The sequence below is a fragment of the Salmo trutta genome, chromosome 3 (genome assembly GCF_901001165.1).
Source record: "Salmo trutta chromosome 3, fSalTru1.1, whole genome shotgun sequence".
In the NCBI taxonomy this organism is placed as follows: Eukaryota; Metazoa; Chordata; class Actinopteri; order Salmoniformes; family Salmonidae; genus Salmo; species Salmo trutta.
In genome coordinates this window covers 6,192,440-6,210,996 of record NC_042959.1, presented here as the reverse complement: position 1 = coordinate 6,210,996, position 18,557 = coordinate 6,192,440, and the positions used below count along the sequence as shown (strand labels likewise).

The following is an 18,557-nucleotide window of genomic DNA, read 5'->3' as shown; positions in this document are numbered from 1 at the left end:
GGATGTGTTCATCATTAGAATTTTAATTGAAAAAGAGAACACTACAAAAATAAACAAAAGACGACAGCAAAACAGTCCTGTCAGGATTAACTCTACACAGAAAACAATCACCCACAAAAACCCAAAGGAAAAACAGGCTACTTATTTGTGACTCCCAATCAGCAACAACGAACAACAGCTGTGCCTGATTGGGAGCCACACACGGCCCAAAACAAAGAAATACAAAAACATAGAAAAATGAACATAGGCCAGGGTGTTACATTGGGTGGGCGTCCTAACCAAAATAAAGAACAAAAAACCCCTCTCTATGGCCAGGGCGTTACACAACCTAAGTGTATGTAAACTTCCGACTTCAACTGTAGCTAGTTAAAAGCTTCCTTTTCGTGGATATAGACCACTTATTTTTTACTTAACATTAAGGTTCACATTTTTATCTGGTAGCTTAGTGGTACACCTTTGCTTGGCTGTTCTCTTTTTGGTTTTACTGGACGGGAGCCTGTGTTTCAGTATCGGTCCCTTAGTCCCCTTTTAGGAGTTTCCTTTGGCCAACCCTGGGTCAGTGGATTCCTCTGCTCCCTCTCTCTCTCTCTCACTCTCTGAGGAAATTAGCTTTTATTACCTTCCAGGACCAGCTGAGCCCAGTTTAGATTTATTGTGGAAATATCTTAAATGTACAAAATGACAGAACTATGTGAATAGCATGTGGTTGAATCATTTAGACATATTGCTCAATCTTTTGTAGCCTGGTCACAGATCTGTTTTTGGCAAGACAACACAAACAATATCTGGGACAAGGCTAGAGTCTTTTGATTTGAAAGGGTAATGAGAAACTGACCTGTTTTCATCTCTGATTGGCAGCAGTCATCCTTAACGTGTGTTCTTATTGGTCGACAGGGTGATCAGCTATGAGTGTTGCCCCGGTTACGAGAAGCTTTCAGGAGAGAAGGGTTGTCCTGCTGGTAAGAAGAAATATGCAAATCAAGTTATAGCTCAGTCACTTACTATCCGTATAATGCAACAGCTAGTTATCAATTTGGGAGAATTATTTCTAGACAAAAGGCCTGTCAAACAAAACATGGCATCTCACTTTGGTTGTGAAATATACATCCGTCAACATTTTAATTTCATACATTCCCTCATATGACATTTAAGATTGTATTTTTTTTCCCAGCCCTGCCATTGGTGAACATCTACAATACGCTGGGTACGGTTGGAGCCACCACCACTAAGATGTACTCAGAGAGGGCTCAGCTGAGGGAGGAGATCGAGGGACCAGGGAGCTTCACCTTTTTCGCTCCCAGCAACCAGGCCTGGGCGGCCCTACCCACTGTGAGTCTCGTCTTCACAGGATACAGGGATACACTGAGAGAAAACCAGAAAATGAAATATAATTCACCCCAATCCTGTTGCATCTAGAGATATTGTATTATGCTACGTGTTATCCGCCTAACCAACCACACTGGCGTTTCAAAGTTCCTTTTTAGGAGCAGTAGCTATAACCAAGTTCATGTCTGTTTTAATATATACAGTGCATTCTGAAAGTATTCAGACCCCTTGACATTTTCCTCATTTTGTTATGTTACAATCTTATTCTAAAATGGATTACATTTAATTACATTTTCCTAATCAATCTACACACAATACCCGATTAGGACAAAGCACATTATTTTTTTATTTTTTTGTATTGCAAATGTATCAATATTAAAAATCAGAAATACCTTATTTACATAAGTATTCAGAGCCTTTGCTATGAGACTCAAAATTAAGCTCGGGTGCATCCTGTTTCCATTGATCATCCTTGAGATGTTTCTACAACTTGATTGGAGTCCACCTGTGGTAAATTCAATTGATTGGACATGATTTGGAAAGACACAGACCTGTCTACATAAGGTCCCACAGTTGACAGTGTATGTCAGAGCAAAAAACAAGCCATGAGGTCGAAGGAATTGTCCGTAGAGCCCGGAGACAGGATTGTGTTGAAGCACAGATCTGGGGAAGGGAACCAAAACATTTCTGCAGCATTGAAGGTCCTCAAGAACACAGTGGCCTCCATCATTCATAAATGGAAGAAGTTTGGAACCACCAAGACTCTTCCTAGAGTTGGCCGCCAAGCTGAGCAATCAGGAAGAAGGGTCTTAGTGAGGGAGGTGACCAAGAACCCGATGGTCACTCTGACAGAATTCCAGAGTTTCTCTGTGGAGATGGGAGAACCTTCCAGAAGGACAACCATCTCTGCAGCACTCTACCAATAAGACCTTTATGGTAGAGTGGCCAGACGGAAGCCTCTTCACAGTAAAAGGCACATGACAGCCCGCTTGGAGTTTGCCAAAAGGCACCTAAAGGACTTTCATACCATGAGAAACAAGATTCTTTGGTCTGATGTAACCAAGATTGAACTCTTTGGCCTGAATGCTAAGCGTCACGTCTGGAGGAAACCTGGCACCATCCCTACGGTGAAGCATGATGGTGGCAGCATCATGCTGTGTCGATATTTTTCAGCGGCAGGGACTGGAAAACTAGTCAGGATCGAGAGAAAGACGAACAGAGCAAAATACAGAGATCCTTGATGAAAACCTGCTCCAAAGCGCTCAGGGCTTCAGACTGGGGCGACGGTTCACTTTCCAACAGGACAACGATCCTAAGCACACAGCCAAGACAACGCAGGAGTGACTTCGGGATAAGTCTCTGAATGTCCTTGAGTGGCCCATCCAGAGCTCGGAATTGAACCCGATTCCCGATCGAATATCTCTGGAGAGACCTGAAAATAGCTGTAGCGTCATTCATACCCAAGAAGACTCAAGGCTGTAATCGCTGCCAAAGGCGCTTCAACAAAGTACTGAGGAAAGTGCCTGAATACTGACGTAAATGTGTTATTTCAGTTGTTTTTTTTTAATACATTTGCAAAAAAAATCTAAACCTGTTTTTGCTTTGTCATTATTGGGTATTGTGTGTAGATTGATGAGGGGGAAAATAACGTTTTAATTCATTTTAGAATAAGGCTGTAACGTAACAAAATGTGGAAAAAGTCAAGGTGTCTGAATACTTACCGAATGCACTGAATATACTGAACAAAATAACAAAACGCTACATGCAACAAAAGTTAATATAAGGAAATCTGTCAATGTAAATACATTCATTAGGCCCTAGACTATGGATTTCACATGACTGGGAATACAGATATGCATCTGCTGGTCATGGATACCTTTAAAAAAAAGGTAGGGGTGTGGATCAGAAAAACAGTCAGTATCTGGTGTGACCACCATTTGCCTCATGCAGCGTGACATCTCCTTCACATAGAGTTGATCAGGCTGTTGATTGTGGCCTGTGGAATGTTGTCCCACTCCTCTTCAATGGCTGTGCGAAGTTGCTGGATATTGGCAGGAACTGGAACATTCTGTCATTCACGTCGATCCAGAGCATCCCAAACATGCTCAATGGGTGACATTTCTGGTGAGTATGCAGGCCATGGAAGAACTGGGACATTTTCAGCTTCCAGGAAATGTGTACAGATCCTTGCGACATGGGGCCGTGCATTATCATGCTGAAACATGAGGTGATGGCGGCAGATAAATGGCACAACAATGGGCCTCAGGATCTCATGGTATCTCTGTACATTCAAATTGCCATTGATAAAATGCAATTGTGTTCGTTGTCCGTAGCTTGTGCCTGCCCATACCATAATCCCACCGCCACCATGGGGCACTCTGTTCACAACGTTGACATCAGCAAACCACTCACCCACACGACACCATACACGTGGTCTGCTGTTGTGAGGTCGGTTGGACATACTGCCAAATTCTCTAAAACATTGGATCCGGCTTATGGTAAAGAAATTAACATTCAATTCTCTGGCAACAGCTCTGGTGGACATTCCTGCATTCAGCATACCAATTGCACTCTCCCTCAAAACTTTAGACATCTGTGGCATTGTGTTCTGTGACAAAACTGCACATTTTAGAGTGGCCTGTTATTGTCCCCAGCACAAGGTGCACCTGTGTAATGATCATGCTGTTTAATCAGCTTCTTGATATGCCACACCTGTCAGGTGGATGGATTATCTTGGCGAAGGAGAAATGCTCACTAACAGAGATGTAAATTAATTTGCGCACAACATTTGTGCGTACGGAACATTTCTGGGATCTTTTATTTCAGCTCATGAAACACATTACATGTTCCGCTTATATTTTTTTGTTCAGTATATATTGTTAGCTTGTGACTGTTATTCTGATGAAAATCTGTTTTTTATGTAGGAAATCCTGGATGCTCTGGTGAGCAACGTGAATATTGAGCTCCTCAACGCACTCCACTACCACATGGTGAACCGCCGTTTGACCTCTGAGGACCTGAAGCATGGATCTGCCTTCCCCTCCATGTACCAAGACTTCAACGTTCACATCCACCACTACCCCAACGGAGTGAGTAGCATCTGTCCAATGTTAATGTTGCATTATATTGGAAGCACAGGCGGTTGGTTACACCTTAATTTGGGGAGGACGGGCTCATAGTAATAGGCTGGAATGGAATGAATTGAATGGTATTGACACATCAAACACAGGGTTTTCCATCTGTTTGATTCCATGCTCTTCATTCCAGTCATTATTATGAGCCAAGCTGCTCTCACCAGCTTCCTGTCATTGGAAGGTAGATGATGTGGTGACCTGGCCTGGGCCCAGATCTGTTTGTGCAATATGACCAAGCAAGCTGTAACCTCTAGAGAGACAGCTCAACGACAAAAAGACACATGAACAGACATTTAAAAATCGTTATTTTTCAAATGGTCACGTTGACCATCGATCGAAAGACAGCTGAACAAAAGATCAAAGAAATGTTCTCTTGTCATTGCAGATTGTAACAGTGAACTGTGCTCGTCTGGTGAAAACAGACCAGCATGCGACCAACGGCATCGTGCACATTGTGGACAGAGTCATCACCGCGGTAACCAACAACGTGCACACTTTCATCGACACCGATGATGATCTGGAGACTCTTCGTGTAAGTAAACGACTTTAACAGTTTGTCACTCCATTCATCCATTCATTAATTCATTCACAGAACAGTCTATCATACAGAACTCTCTTACCATTTCCTACCTGTTAAACATATGATATGATTCAGTGTTGATTCAGTGTGTGATTCAGTTTGTGATTCTATGTTTTTTAGACTGCTGTTGCTGCTGCTGGTCTGACCCAAATGCTGGAGAGCGATGGTCACTACACGGTGTTTGCTCCAACCAACGAAGCCTTTGAGAAGATCCCCACTGAAATGCGCAACAGGATCCTGGGAGACCCCGTGGCTCTGAGAGGTGAATCCAAGGACAGTTGGATATAGAACGGGAGATAGATATCAGAGACGGGAACCCAATGACTTATTAACGTGAACTAAGTTCTACTTGTGTCTGTACTCTCCATCCAGACCTGCTGAACTACCACATCCTGAAGAACATGCAGTGTGCAGAGTCCATCACATCTGGTACTCCCCTGGAGACCCTGCAGGGGACTGTTCTAGAGGTGGGCTGTGATGGGACTGACATGACCCTCAACGGGAAGGCCATCGTCCAGAAGAAAGACCAGCTGGGGACCAACGGAGTCGTCCATTACATCAACGAGCTCCTCATCCCAGACTCAGGTATTTAAATCAGAGCCAGATCCTTAAGTTGAGAGTTGTTGCGTCAACGCCAAATATAAAGCTGTAATTCAAACTATTCGGCTTCTACCTTCTTTTATGAGATTATTAGTAATGGTGATTTAGTCTGAGAAGGTCTCTGACTGCCATAGGAGTTGAGTCTAGTCTGGAAGGTCTCTGACTGCCATAGGAGTTGAGTCTAGTCTGGAAGGTCTCTGACTGCCATAGGAGTTGAGAGTCTGAGAAGGTCTCAGACTGCCATAGGAGTTGAGAGTCTAGTCTGAGAAGGTCTCTGACTGCCATAGGAGTTGAGTCTAGTCTGGAAGGTCTCTGACTGCCATAGGAGTTGAGAGTCTGAGAAGGTCTCTGACTGCCATAGGACTTGAGAGTCTAGTCTACGTGTGTCTGTATGGAATGCTACTGCAACGAATATAAAGTATACCATTCAACTCAATGGTTCATGTTGAGACAAGACCTCAAGGCTACTTAATGAAGAGTCTTCTCCATCTCTGTTCAATGACAAATGTTCATTTATGTACTGATCTCTTTTTAAGCTAAAACCTTGTTGGAACTGGCCCAGGGATCCGTCGTTACCACAGCAACCAAGTTGTTTGTTGATGCTGGTCTTGGCTCCCACCTTTCTGGCTCAGAGACTCTGACCATCCTGACCCCTCAGAATGAAGCTTTCAAAGGTAACATTGATCGATGGCGCTCCCTCCATCTTTTTCTCCCCCCATCTCTATCTCTCTTTCTCTCCCTCTCTCGTTCTCTCTGTCTCGCTCTCTGTGTCCCTCTCTCTGTGCTAACAAACAGGAGTGACTTGAGCCATGATTCTTGAGCCATTTCATAAATCTGAGAACTTCTGTATGTATTGTTAACAGAGGGTGTGACGATGACTGGTGAGCTGAAGAAGCTGTTGAAGAACCACATCCTGAAGGAGAAACTGTCTTCCAGTTTACTGTACCACAGACAAGAGCTAGAGACTCTGGGAGGAATCAAACTCAGAGTGTTGGTCTACCGTAACGTAAGTACCACAGATCAAATCCCTCTGGAGGACCTACAGCTGGCATCCGATGATACAGAAGCCTCAGTGCAGATTGAGCTGAATTAAGAGATTTATCAAAATGTAACTCTGAGCACAGTTGTTCTTCTGGAAAAAGACAATACTCTTCCTAAAGGTTAACTCATTATGTAGATTACTCTCTTCCTAAAGGTTAACTCATTACATAGATTACCCAAAATACACTATACCAAATTATACAAAGCATGATTGTGCTGTTTTCATATTAACAATGAACAGTTTCTGGCTGGTCAATTCTCCAAATGAGTCAGGGAAGTAGGCCTAATACGTGAAGTTTTACCCCCGAAACAGGTGTTGATCCAATGACACATCCTCATACTGTAGAATAGTTATCCAGAATGTTGTTTCACACTGTATTTCACAGCTCTGCTCTGTTCTCTCCTGGGTGGCAGATGAAGGTTGTTCGGGCAGCAGCTCTCACATTTCTGCTTTATAATGGAATTTCCAGACGACCACAATAAAACATTTTTTTCCAGAGAGAGAGAGCGAGAGAGAGAGAGAGAGACCACTTGTGAGCCATCGGTTCAGAGTGAAGGGAAGACAGGAAGGGAGTCATGTGTCAGGCTATGTCCCAAATGGCACCCTATTACCTATATAGTGCACTACTATTGACCAGGGCGCATGGAGTTCAGGGCTAATAGGGCTCTGGTCAAAAAGAATGCACCTGCTGTCTCTATCTCTGAATGCTTGGCTATGAAAAGCCAACTGACATTTACTCCTGAGGTGCTGACCTGTTGCACCCTCAACAACCACTGTGATTATTATTATTTGACCCTGCTGGTCATCTATGAACGTTTGAACATCTTGGCCATGTTCTGTTATAATCTCCACCCGGCACAGCCAGAAGAGGACTGGCCACCCCTCATAGCCTGGTTCCTCTCTAGGTTTCTTCCTAGGTTCTGGCCTTTCTAGAGTTTTTCCTAGCCACCGTGCTTCTACACCTGCATTGCTTGCTGTTTGAGGTTTTAGACTGGGTTTCTATACAGCACTTTGAGATATCAGCTGATGTAAGAAGGGCTTTATAAATACATTTGATTGATTGAGGTAATGGGATGCCATTTGGGATGCAATCATGGTGATGGTAGAGCAAACATTACTCTAACCTCTGTATGTTCCCCTCTGTCTCCCTCTCTCTCTTCCTCTCTCTCTGTCTCTCTCTATGTCTGTTCCCCTCTCTCTCTCTCCTTCTCTCTCTATGTCTGTTCCCCTCTCTCTCTGTATTTTAATAACAGAGCCTGTGCATAGAGAACTCCTGTATCGCTGCCCACGACAAGACTGGACGTTTTGGCAGCATGTTCACAGTCGACAAGGTCCTGACTCCCCCAATGGGCACCATCATGGATGTCCTGAAGGCTGATGACCGATTCAGGTGAGAGTCAATGAATCAGTGAATGAATCAGTGAATGATTCAATGGAAAGGCTTACCAAGGTTGTCCTTAATAATATCTTGAGGCAATATGATTCAATTTCAGAAGAACAAGAACAGACATGTAGCATATGCACAAAAGAGGGTACACTGTAAAAATAAAAAGTCTCAAAACACCATGATTGTGTAATGAAAACATGACAAGTAGTACACCTAAACTGAAATCTGGTGTTTGGAGGTTGTTTGAATGTAAACCCAATGTAAATGGTATGATGCACATCATAGATTTTAAAACAGAAGTACTCTGAAACACCCAAAGTGGTTCTTCAACCTGACTATTGTTAATTTTACAAAAGTGTTGTGAAAACACTTTTGGGGGTTTCAGTGAATGTAAAAGGCAACGTCAAAACACGGAAAGTTGTCATACCATCAGTTTAGAAATGGTTTAAAGTCTAAATATTGATTGATGGAGGAGGCCTATGGAGAAGTTTTTTTTTCCACCTTTATTTTTTCAATGCTTTATTTAGACAGAAACAGGAGGAGCATTACGATGGTACATTTCCTCTGAATTTTACCCACCTGTAACGGGTGTCGTAATGTAGAGATCAAAGCGCAGCGGGTTGCGTGCTCATAATTATATTTATTCAAGCGAACACAGAAAAACAATAAGCAAAGAACGACAGCTAACAGATTTGCAGGCTAAACAACAGCAGTGCAAATACAACTACCCACAATGAGACAGGTGAAAACAAGCTCCCTAAGTATGACTCCCAATCAGGAACAACGATGTACAACTGTTCCTGATTGAGAGCCACACCAGGCCAACAAAGAAATACAAAACCTAGAAACCCAAAACAAGAACATACACCAAAAACCCCGGAACACATAAATACAATACCCCTCTACATACACATAACCCCCGAACCATATAAAAACAAATACCCTCTGCCACGTCCTGACCAAACTACAATAACAAATAATCCCTATTACTGGTCAGGACGTGACACCACCAAATCACACAGCCACACTATTAGAAATTATTCTGGAGTTAATTGAAATTAACACACACACACAAAAAAAACATATACTTAATAAAAAATGAATGCAAGTCGTGCTAAACCTGTTGTCTAGCAGTAACGCCCCCGGATCAGAGACGTCATCCCTCTCCCAACCGAAGACCGAAGTTAAATTCCCTTCTCCAACCCTTCAGTATGTTTCTCCAACCTGTCTGTAACCACCTGTTCCAACCTGTCTGTAACCACCTGTTCCAACCTATCTGTAATCACCTGTTCCAACCTATCTGTAATCACCTGTTCCAACCTATCTGTAATCACCTGTTCCAACCTGTCTGTAACCACCTGTTCCAACCTATCTGTAATCACCTGTTCCAACCTGTCTGTAATCACCTGTTCCAACCTGTCTGTAATCACCTGTTCCAACCTATCTGTAATCACCTGTTCCAACCTATCTGTAATCACCTGTTCCAACCTATCTGTAATCACCTGTTCCAACCTATCTGTAATCACCTGTTCCAACCTGTCTGTAATCACCTGTTCCAACCTGTCTGTAATCACCTGTTCCAACCATTCAGTCTGTTTCTCCAACCTGTCTGTAATCACCTGTTCCAACCTGTCTGTAATCACCTGTTCCAACCTGTCTGTAATCACCTGTTCCAACCATTCAGTCTGTTTCTCCAACCTATCTGTAATCACCTGTTCTAACCTATCTGTAATCACCTGTTCTAACCTATCTGTAATCACCTGTTCTAACCTATCTGTAATCACCTGTTCTAACCTGTCTGTAATCACCTGTTCCAACCTATCTGTGTCCCCTTTGTCATTTCATAACTGTCTTTTTTTAATGTATGCTAGTCGTTTCAATGATTTGTTCATTTCAATTTACCAAAATAATGTAAAAATGAATCAAACTGAATATGTTGTTAAAAACGTAAGTATCTTTCATGAGTATAACCAACGAGAGAAAATTGAGTGATTGAACTCATTGGAAGTCTTTGGTTTTAACCACATTGCATTTCCTTATCTTGCCACGTGATTCTGTTTTTAGAGGATTGTGGGTTATTTTTAAAAAAGTTGACTTTTTGATTCTTTCACACAATGTATGAATGTTTTGAAGAAAGAAAAGTATATTTCTAAATTAGTATTAAGCTTGTTGTGCCATGAAGTGTAATGGATCATGATGAACGCATATCAAAACCGGCAGACAAATTGGCGTTCAATGAGCACAGCACCCATTCCCACATTCATGATTGTCAATGGAAGAGGCAAGTGCAGAATCCTCATGTCTTGCAGTTTTACTGTCGTCGTAGTAAGTGGACCAAGGCGCAGCGGGTCGAGTGCTCATCTTAACTTTATTAGTGAACACTTAAATAAATAAACAAAAAACGAACGAACTAACAGTCTTGCAGGCTAAATACAGCAGTGCTAAGAACAACCTCCCACAATCCCCAAAAACAAACATACTCCTAATTATAGGACCTTCAATCAGAGGCAACGATATACAGCTGCCTCCAATTGAAGGCCCCAATCCCAAATACCTAAACATAGAATTAAACACCCTAGAACAGACATAGAAAGATACAATATAGAACAATGACTAAAACCCCTGAATACATAAATCAAACACCCCTCTACATAAACACATACTCAAAACCATATAAAACAAATACCCCCTACCACGTCCTGACCAAACTATAATAACAAATAACCCCTTTACTTGTCAGGACGTGACATTTACATCCAGTTAGTGCTGGTGGTTTGAACACTACGCTTGACAATGCCTGCCAAACCTGTATAAAATGGCAAATTATCAAATACGTAAAACAATGTTACCATTAAGACACCAGACAAGGGGATTTAATTCTGCATTAGACAGAATTCAAAACATAATAGTGTTTAGAAGCTTTAGAGAGAGGAAACGACACCAAAAGAGACGGTATCTAATTCTGCGCTGAACAGGACACGAAACACCAAAATAGTGTTTTCAATCTTTTTCAGAGAGTGCTCCCAGTCCCTGGCAAGGTGTTGCACAACACTTGATTAAGTTGTGTTACGACACACCAAGTAATGTTTTAGAACATCTCAGGATGATGTGTTTCAGTACTCCAGCAAAGTGAAGGTTTTGTCTCCTTCAAGTTGGTGGCAGCTCAGTTGCCACTGGTTTTGGTGTTACAACACACTTCATTTTAACAGTGTAGCTTCTGCCTACGTAGCACAGCGTGTGTTCTTCTGTAGCTATAGGCCCCCAAGCGTAATGGGTTTTCCAGAATTGAAAGGCTCAAAAGGCAATATGCTGCTTCATTTCCACCCACGTTCAGAGACCTGGTTCTTTTCCGTTTACTCTGTATGTTTTCACTACCATTGATCTGTTCTGTTCTGCCATTATTCAACTCATACATGTTTGGTATATTTGGCACATCAGAAACCACAACTCTTCGATGTGGTAAAAACTTTCCTCTTAGTCAACTGAAGTCCTCTTTCTTCCTCTGAAGATGTTTTTTTTTTTTGCAAACTGTGTGTGTTGGAAATCAGTCAGTCGTCAAGTCGTCTTTGTTGCTTTGAGGGTGGTCTTTCTAAAGTGTGTGTTCCCTTCTTTTTTTCCAGTCTGTTGGTCGGTGCCATCCAGACGGCCGGCATGACAGAGCTGATGAACCAGGCCGGTCCCCATACCGTGTTCGCTCCCACTAACGATGCTTTCAGCGCCTTGCCAAAAGCTGACCTCAACAAACTCATGGGTAAGGACAGCCCTGGCTCCAGACATTCTGGTTTTTCTAGAACAAAGCCAGTCTCAAACGAGAATACAAGGTTGAGGTCTGGTAATGTGAGACTAGGATAATTATAACAGATACCTCTCCGCCATATGTGCTCTATCACATGTATGTCATATGTAGTGTATGTAGTGTATGTCATGCATGTAGTGTATGTCATATGTAGTGTATGTCATATGTAGTGTATTTGGGTGACTGGCATCCTGCCTTACAAACAACCAAACCGTGAACAGGTTTCACATGACTGGCTTTGCAAAACACTGTACTTTTCCAGCAAAGAAAAATCAATGGAACCCAAGGACAACCTGATTTGTCCCACAGTGAGAATATGTTTGGCAGACAGACAGACAGAACTATTGGAATGAACCTAATAACCCATCTACACCCAGGAAAGGATGACATGATGAAATGCGTCTTGGATGCTGCCACTCGTACGAATGCCAAACAGCAGTGGTTAACTGGAGCCAGTTGTTCAGTTACAGTATGTTACCTACCTACAGTATGACCTACCTACAGTATACTGCAGCTACATTTACTGCAGCTACATTTACTGTTGTTTGGGGATATAAAATAATGTAGAATGAATAAACACTGCCAGTTGTTTAATGATTGCCTAACTGTTTTGCAACAACAACTGTTTAGATGAGCAGGACACATTTAGACAAATAGAATCATGTTGAATGACTTCATGGTCAATGACTTGAGAATGTAGCTGTAATGCTAAAGTTATGCCAAGTACCTTAACTCGTCAGTTCCATGTTGCACAACCAATTCCTTTTTCCTTTTTAAGCCTTCATTCTTCAGCAGTGTTTTAATGCAGACTGGTAGTTTTCCTAATTCCTCAGTTTGTAAACGTCTAGACCATAGAGATACAACATGATCCGGTAGGTGTTCTGATATCAGCTTGTTGTCTAGGTAACCCCCAGGAGCTGGCCGGTGTGTTGAAGTACCACATGGCTAAAGAGATTCTGGTCAGTGGAGGAGTGGGCTCCCATACCAGACTGAAGCCTCTGCAGGGAGACAAGCTGGAGCTGAACATGGTACAGTAGGCCCTTATGACTGTTTGATCCGGGAACACACGATCCTGGAACACACGATCCTGGAACACACGATCCTGGAACACACGATCCTGGAACAATTTGATCCAATAACACATAATGTTTGATATTGATACTACTAACATGTGTACCACCAGTTCTACCAGTACTAACATGTAATAACAGTATGAACATGTACTAACATGATCCGAACTGAAAGGCTACTAACATGTACTGGTAGTACATGTTAGTACTGGTAGTACATGTTAGTACTGGTAGTACATGTTAGTACTGGTAGTACATGTTAGTACTGGTAGTACATGTTAGTACTGGTAGTACTGGTGGTACACATGTTAGTACTGGTGGTACACATGTTAGTACTGGTGGTACATGTTAGTACTGCTATAACATGTACTAACATGTAATAAGAGTACTAACATGTACTACCAGTACTAACATGTACTACCAGTACTAACATGTACTAAAATATAGTAACAGTACGAACATGTATTAACATGTACTACCAGTACAAACATGTACTACCAGTACAAACATGTACTAACAGTACATACATGTAATAACAGTACACACATGTAATAACAGTACACACATGTACTACCAGTACTAACAGTACAAACATGTATTAACACATGTACTACCAGTACTAACAGTACAAACATGTACTACCAGTTTGATACCAGTCTATTATTTATGATTTTGTTTTCAGTGGAGAAAATGTTACTTTTTTTATTGTGTACTTCTATGGCTTACATAATTTGTGCACAATGTATTGATATACAGTACCAGTCAGAAGTTTGGACACGCCTACTCATTCAAGGGTTTTCTTTATTTTTACTATTTTCTACATTGTAAAATAATAGTGAAGACATCAAAACTATGAAATAACACATCATGTAGTAACCATAAAAGTGTTAAACAAATCAAAATCTATTTTATATTTGAGATTCTTAAACGTAGCCACCCTTTGCCTTGATGACAGCTTTGCACACTCTTGGCGTTCTCTCAACCAGCTTCACCTAGAATGCTTTTCCAACAGTCTTGGAAAAGTTCCCACATATGCTGAGCACTTGTTGGCTGCTTTTCCTTCACTCTGCGGTCCGACTCATCCCAAACCATCTCACATTGTAGTGTATGCCAATGTAGAAAATAAAGAAAAACCCTATTTTCTTTACTATGTAGAAAATAGTGAAACATAAAGAAAAACCCTGGAATGAGTAGGTTTGTCTAAACTTTTGACTGGTACTGTACATTCTTTCAACATGACTTGATTGTCGTGAACCCCTGTTATGAAAATATTAAGTGTCACCTTATAAATGCCCTGTATGTTTTTCTCCTTCAGAGGAACCAGACCGTGTACATCAACAAGGTCCCAGTGGTTGAAGCTGACTTGATGGCCTCCAATGGAGTTGTCCACGCTGTGGGAGCCATCATAAAGCCACTGTGTAAGAGCAATCGCTTTACTGTCCATAAATACTGAATAAACCATCTCACATTACGGATTTTGGCATACTGTATTATCCTCCAATGTCTCGTTCTCTCTCTATCTCCTCCAGCTCCTAAGGTTGACAGGGAACAGGCTGATGACCCCATCAGGACTGCCTCTTCCATGAGAGTAAGACATTTATAGACAGTTAACTTATCATGTCTCTTTTGACTGATTTATTAGATGACTGTCGTTGTAAATCTGCAGCTATGTGAATGTACATTATCTTAAAAGAGATTTGTTTTTTGTAGATGTATATCTACAGTTGAAGTCGGGAAGTTTACGTACACTTCGGTTAGAATCACTAAAACTCGTTTTTCAAACCACTCCACAAATTTCTTGTTAACAAACTATAGTTTTGGCAAGTCGGTTAGGTTAGTTCTACTTTGTGCATGACACAAGTAATTTTTCTAACAATTGTTTACAGACAGATTATTTCACTTATAATTTACTGTATCACAATTCCAGTGGGTCAGAAGTTTACATACAATAAGTTGACTGTGTCTTTAAAAACAGCTTTGAAAATTTCAGAAAATAATGTCATGGCTTTAGAAGCTTCTGATAGGCTAATTGACATCATTTGAGTCAATTGGAGGTGTACCTGTGGATGTATTTCAAGGCCTACCTTCAAAAGCAGTGTCTCTTTGCTTGACATCATGGGAAAATCCAAAGAAATCAGCCAAGACCTCAGAAAAAAAATTGTAGACCTCCACAAGTCTGGTTCATCCTTGGGAGCAATTTCCAAATGCCTGAAGTTACCACATTCATCTGTACAAACAATAGTACGCATGTATAAACACCATGGGACCACGCAGCCGTCATACCGCTCAGGAAGGAGACGCGTTCTGTCTCCTAGAGATGAACGTACTTTGGTGCGAAAAGTGCAAATCAATCCCAGAACAACAGCAAAGGACCTTGTGAAGATGCTGGAGGAAACAGGTACAAAAGTATCTATATCCACAGTAAACGAGTCCAAATCGACATAACCTGAAAGGCCGCTCAGCAAGGAAGAAGCCACTGTTCCAAAACCGCCATAAAAAAGACAGACTACGGTTTGCAACTGCACATGGGTACAAAGATCGTACTTTTTGGAGAAATGTCCTCTGGTCTGATGAAGCAAAAATAGAACTGTTTGGCCATAATGACCATCGTTAGGCTTGCATCATGAAGCACGGGGGTGGCAGCATCATGTTGTGGGGGTGCTTTTCTGCAGGAGGGACTGGTGCACTTCACAAAATAGATGGCATATTGAGGAAGAAAAATTATGTGGATATATTGAAGCAACATCTCAAGACATCAGTCAGGAAGTTAAAGCTTGGTCGCAAATGGGTCTTCCAAATGGACAATGACCCCAAGCATACTTCCAAAGTTGTGGCAAAATGGCTTAAGGACAACAAAGCCAAGGTACTGGAGTGGCCATCACAAAGCCCTGACCTCAATCCTGTAGAAAATTTGTGGGCAAAACTGAAAAAGTGTGTGCGAGCAAGGAGGCCTACAAACCTGACTCAGTTACACCAGCTCTGTCAGGAGGAATGGGCCAAAATTCACCCGACTTATTGTGGAAGCTTTTGGAAGGCTACCCGAAACGTTTGACCCAAGTTAAACAATTGAAAGGCAATGCTACCAAATACTAATTGAGTGTATGTAAACTTCTGACCCACTGGGAATGTGATGAAATAAATCATTCTCTCTACTATTATTTTGACATTTCACATTCTTAAAATAAAGTGGTGATCCTAACTGACCTAAGACAGGGAATTTTTACTAGGATTAAACGTCAGGAATTGTGAAAAACTGAGTTTAAATGTATTTGGCTATGGTGAATGTAAACTTCCGACTTCAACTGTAAATATTGTTGTATTTGTTTATTCACAGACGGACTCAAGAATTGGAGTCAAAAATGGTAAATATTCTTTTATCTCTCACAGTTTCGTGAAAAAACGAAACAAACTACTGTCGAACTGGTGTTAAATGTTGTTTTGATCTTTGTTTCAGATGATCTCTTCCAGAAGGTCAGGAAAAGTATCTCCAGTAGAACGATGACTCGCATCCAGTAAATTAAGAGAAAAACATAAACATCAACACAAATCAGTGGATTGTTCCTTTTGTTTATGGAATATAATCTTATCTGGAAGAAAGAAAAGAAAGGAAGGCTAATGGATCTAATTTTGTCAAAGACGGTAAATATTAAACTAGATGAAGACAGAGATGGGGTATATTTTAGTGGAATATCTTGTATAATTGCTTTCATATACCAAAGACCGAAGATTTGAATTACTTGTCTATTTTCTTTTATGTGAAAATGGACAACCAAAGCACAGCAACTAGCTATGACTACATCTACTGTAGTTTCATAAAAGGTTTTGAATGTTCACACGTGACTTCTGTTTTAAATGTAAACGCAGAGTGGATTTTCATGAGAATTATATACTGTGTTTTTGTTTTGATATGATAGATGTAGCATGTTTGCATGTTTAGGCTGGAATGGAAAAGCTATTCGGGCATACGCAAATAAGTTCTGATTGTCTTCGTTTTTTTGTTTTTTTTTCATTAAACCTGTTGAAAACAATAATGCACCCATAGTTATGTCACATGCTTTCCATTTGTAACACACTGTAGTAATATATTTATGTGTGGAAACCAAAGAGCAATGTCTGCACATCTCAAAAAAATGTAATGTTAATTTTGTAGTTTGTTGGGATTTATACAAGTTCTATCCATGACGACACCTAAGTGTTTCAAGATATTGGCACGGCACTTGTGTATATTATATCATATTCTCTGCATCAAAAATGGCATCCTATTCCCTTTTTAGTTTCCTACTTTTGACCATGGTCCATAGGGCTCTGGTCAAAGGGTAGTGTACTGTATAGGAAATAGGGTGCCTTTGGGACGTACCATACTCGATGTCTGAGAACAATGTCTTCTTTTTGTTTGAATTAGACAAACTGCTGCTGAAAACCACCAAAACAGGTCCAACTGTAGAACAACGTCAACACCTCACTGTACAGGAACGGAAAACTGAAAATCTCATCCATGTGATATCAAATCAAAATCAAATCAAATTTATTTATATAGCCCTTCGTACATCAGCTGAAATCTCAAAGTGCTGTACAGAAACCCAGCCTAAAACCCCAAACAGCAAGCAATGCATGTGAAAGAAGCACGGTGGCTGGGAAAAACTCCCTAGGAAAAACTCCTGAGAAAGGCCAAAAACCTAGGAAGAAACCTAGAGAGGAACCAGGCTATGAGGGGTGGCCAGTCCTCTTCTGGCTGTGCCGGGTGGATATTATAACAGAACATGGTCAAGATGTTAAAATGTTCGTAAATGACCAGCATGGTCAAATAATAATAATCATAGTAATTGTCGAGGGTGCAACAAGCACGTCCGGTGAACAGGTCAGGGTTCCGTAGCCGCAGGCAGAACAATAATAATTGAATCCAAGACCATTACCTTCAACTCACCACTTACTAACATTGACTTTAATGTTAAGTTTTAACAACTCTTTGAAGTTTGTTTCTGTATTTTCTCTGGAGGGGGAAAAGGAAGAATTGTTCTCTGTAAAGAATTTAGAACATAGGAACCCTTACTGTGAGTTCCAGTTTCTTGGTTGAGCGCCTGGGAAGGGCCGTGTATAGGAGTGTTGTAAGGGAGAGAGAGAGAGGGAGACAGATATATGCATGCAATAGCTAGCTCCCAGTTGGCAGGTCTCCCGGCAAATGATCCGGAACGATGAATGAAACATTTCAAAAGTGTTTTACACTCTGGAGCAGACACTACCAAGCTGTTGGAGCTACAGGGGGCAGAGAGACCACTGACTAGGAGCCCTGGTCAGGAACTGAAGGCCACTGACTGGTCTGGATGCCAAGAAACAATTTAACAAGTCTAAATATTATGAGACAGATTATGGAGAAGGCAAAGGTCACGGCACTCATTAGAGCTCTGGAATTCCCACCGGATTCTAGAACTCTCTCTGATGTCAGAGTTCAGATTTTTTATAAGAGACTTACAGCTCAACAGATGGTGCAAAGACCATCAGGAAGAGTAATAATGCTGTTACATCCTTATTATTACATGTATAACCAAACATGTAGTGACTTAATATTGTTGCTGGATGTCATGTAGTTTATTGCATGCTACTAGTAGCCTATAGTATATTGTG

At 41.2% G+C, this 18,557-nt stretch overlaps 1 protein-coding gene across 1 annotated transcript in view; it reads left to right on the top strand.

Annotated features, from left to right (window-relative positions):
- LOC115167117 (transforming growth factor-beta-induced protein ig-h3) overlaps positions 1–16,966 on the top strand; it is a 28,450-nt gene extending 11,484 nt beyond the window's left edge. The window contains exons 3-17 of the mRNA XM_029721224.1: positions 895–959; positions 1,172–1,329; positions 4,251–4,415; positions 4,846–4,992; positions 5,161–5,302; positions 5,413–5,625; positions 6,177–6,314; positions 6,504–6,646; positions 7,936–8,072; positions 11,690–11,820; positions 12,769–12,893; positions 14,251–14,353; positions 14,465–14,523; positions 16,270–16,297; positions 16,390–16,966. Of these exons, the coding sequence (XP_029577084.1) occupies positions 895–959; positions 1,172–1,329; positions 4,251–4,415; positions 4,846–4,992; positions 5,161–5,302; positions 5,413–5,625; positions 6,177–6,314; positions 6,504–6,646; positions 7,936–8,072; positions 11,690–11,820; positions 12,769–12,893; positions 14,251–14,353; positions 14,465–14,523; positions 16,270–16,297; positions 16,390–16,451 (1,816 nt within the window). The 3' untranslated portion in view covers positions 16,452–16,966. The remainder of the gene's footprint in view (positions 1–894; positions 960–1,171; positions 1,330–4,250; positions 4,416–4,845; positions 4,993–5,160; positions 5,303–5,412; positions 5,626–6,176; positions 6,315–6,503; positions 6,647–7,935; positions 8,073–11,689; positions 11,821–12,768; positions 12,894–14,250; positions 14,354–14,464; positions 14,524–16,269; positions 16,298–16,389) is intronic.
- Positions 16,967–18,557: the final 1,591 nt, after the last annotated feature.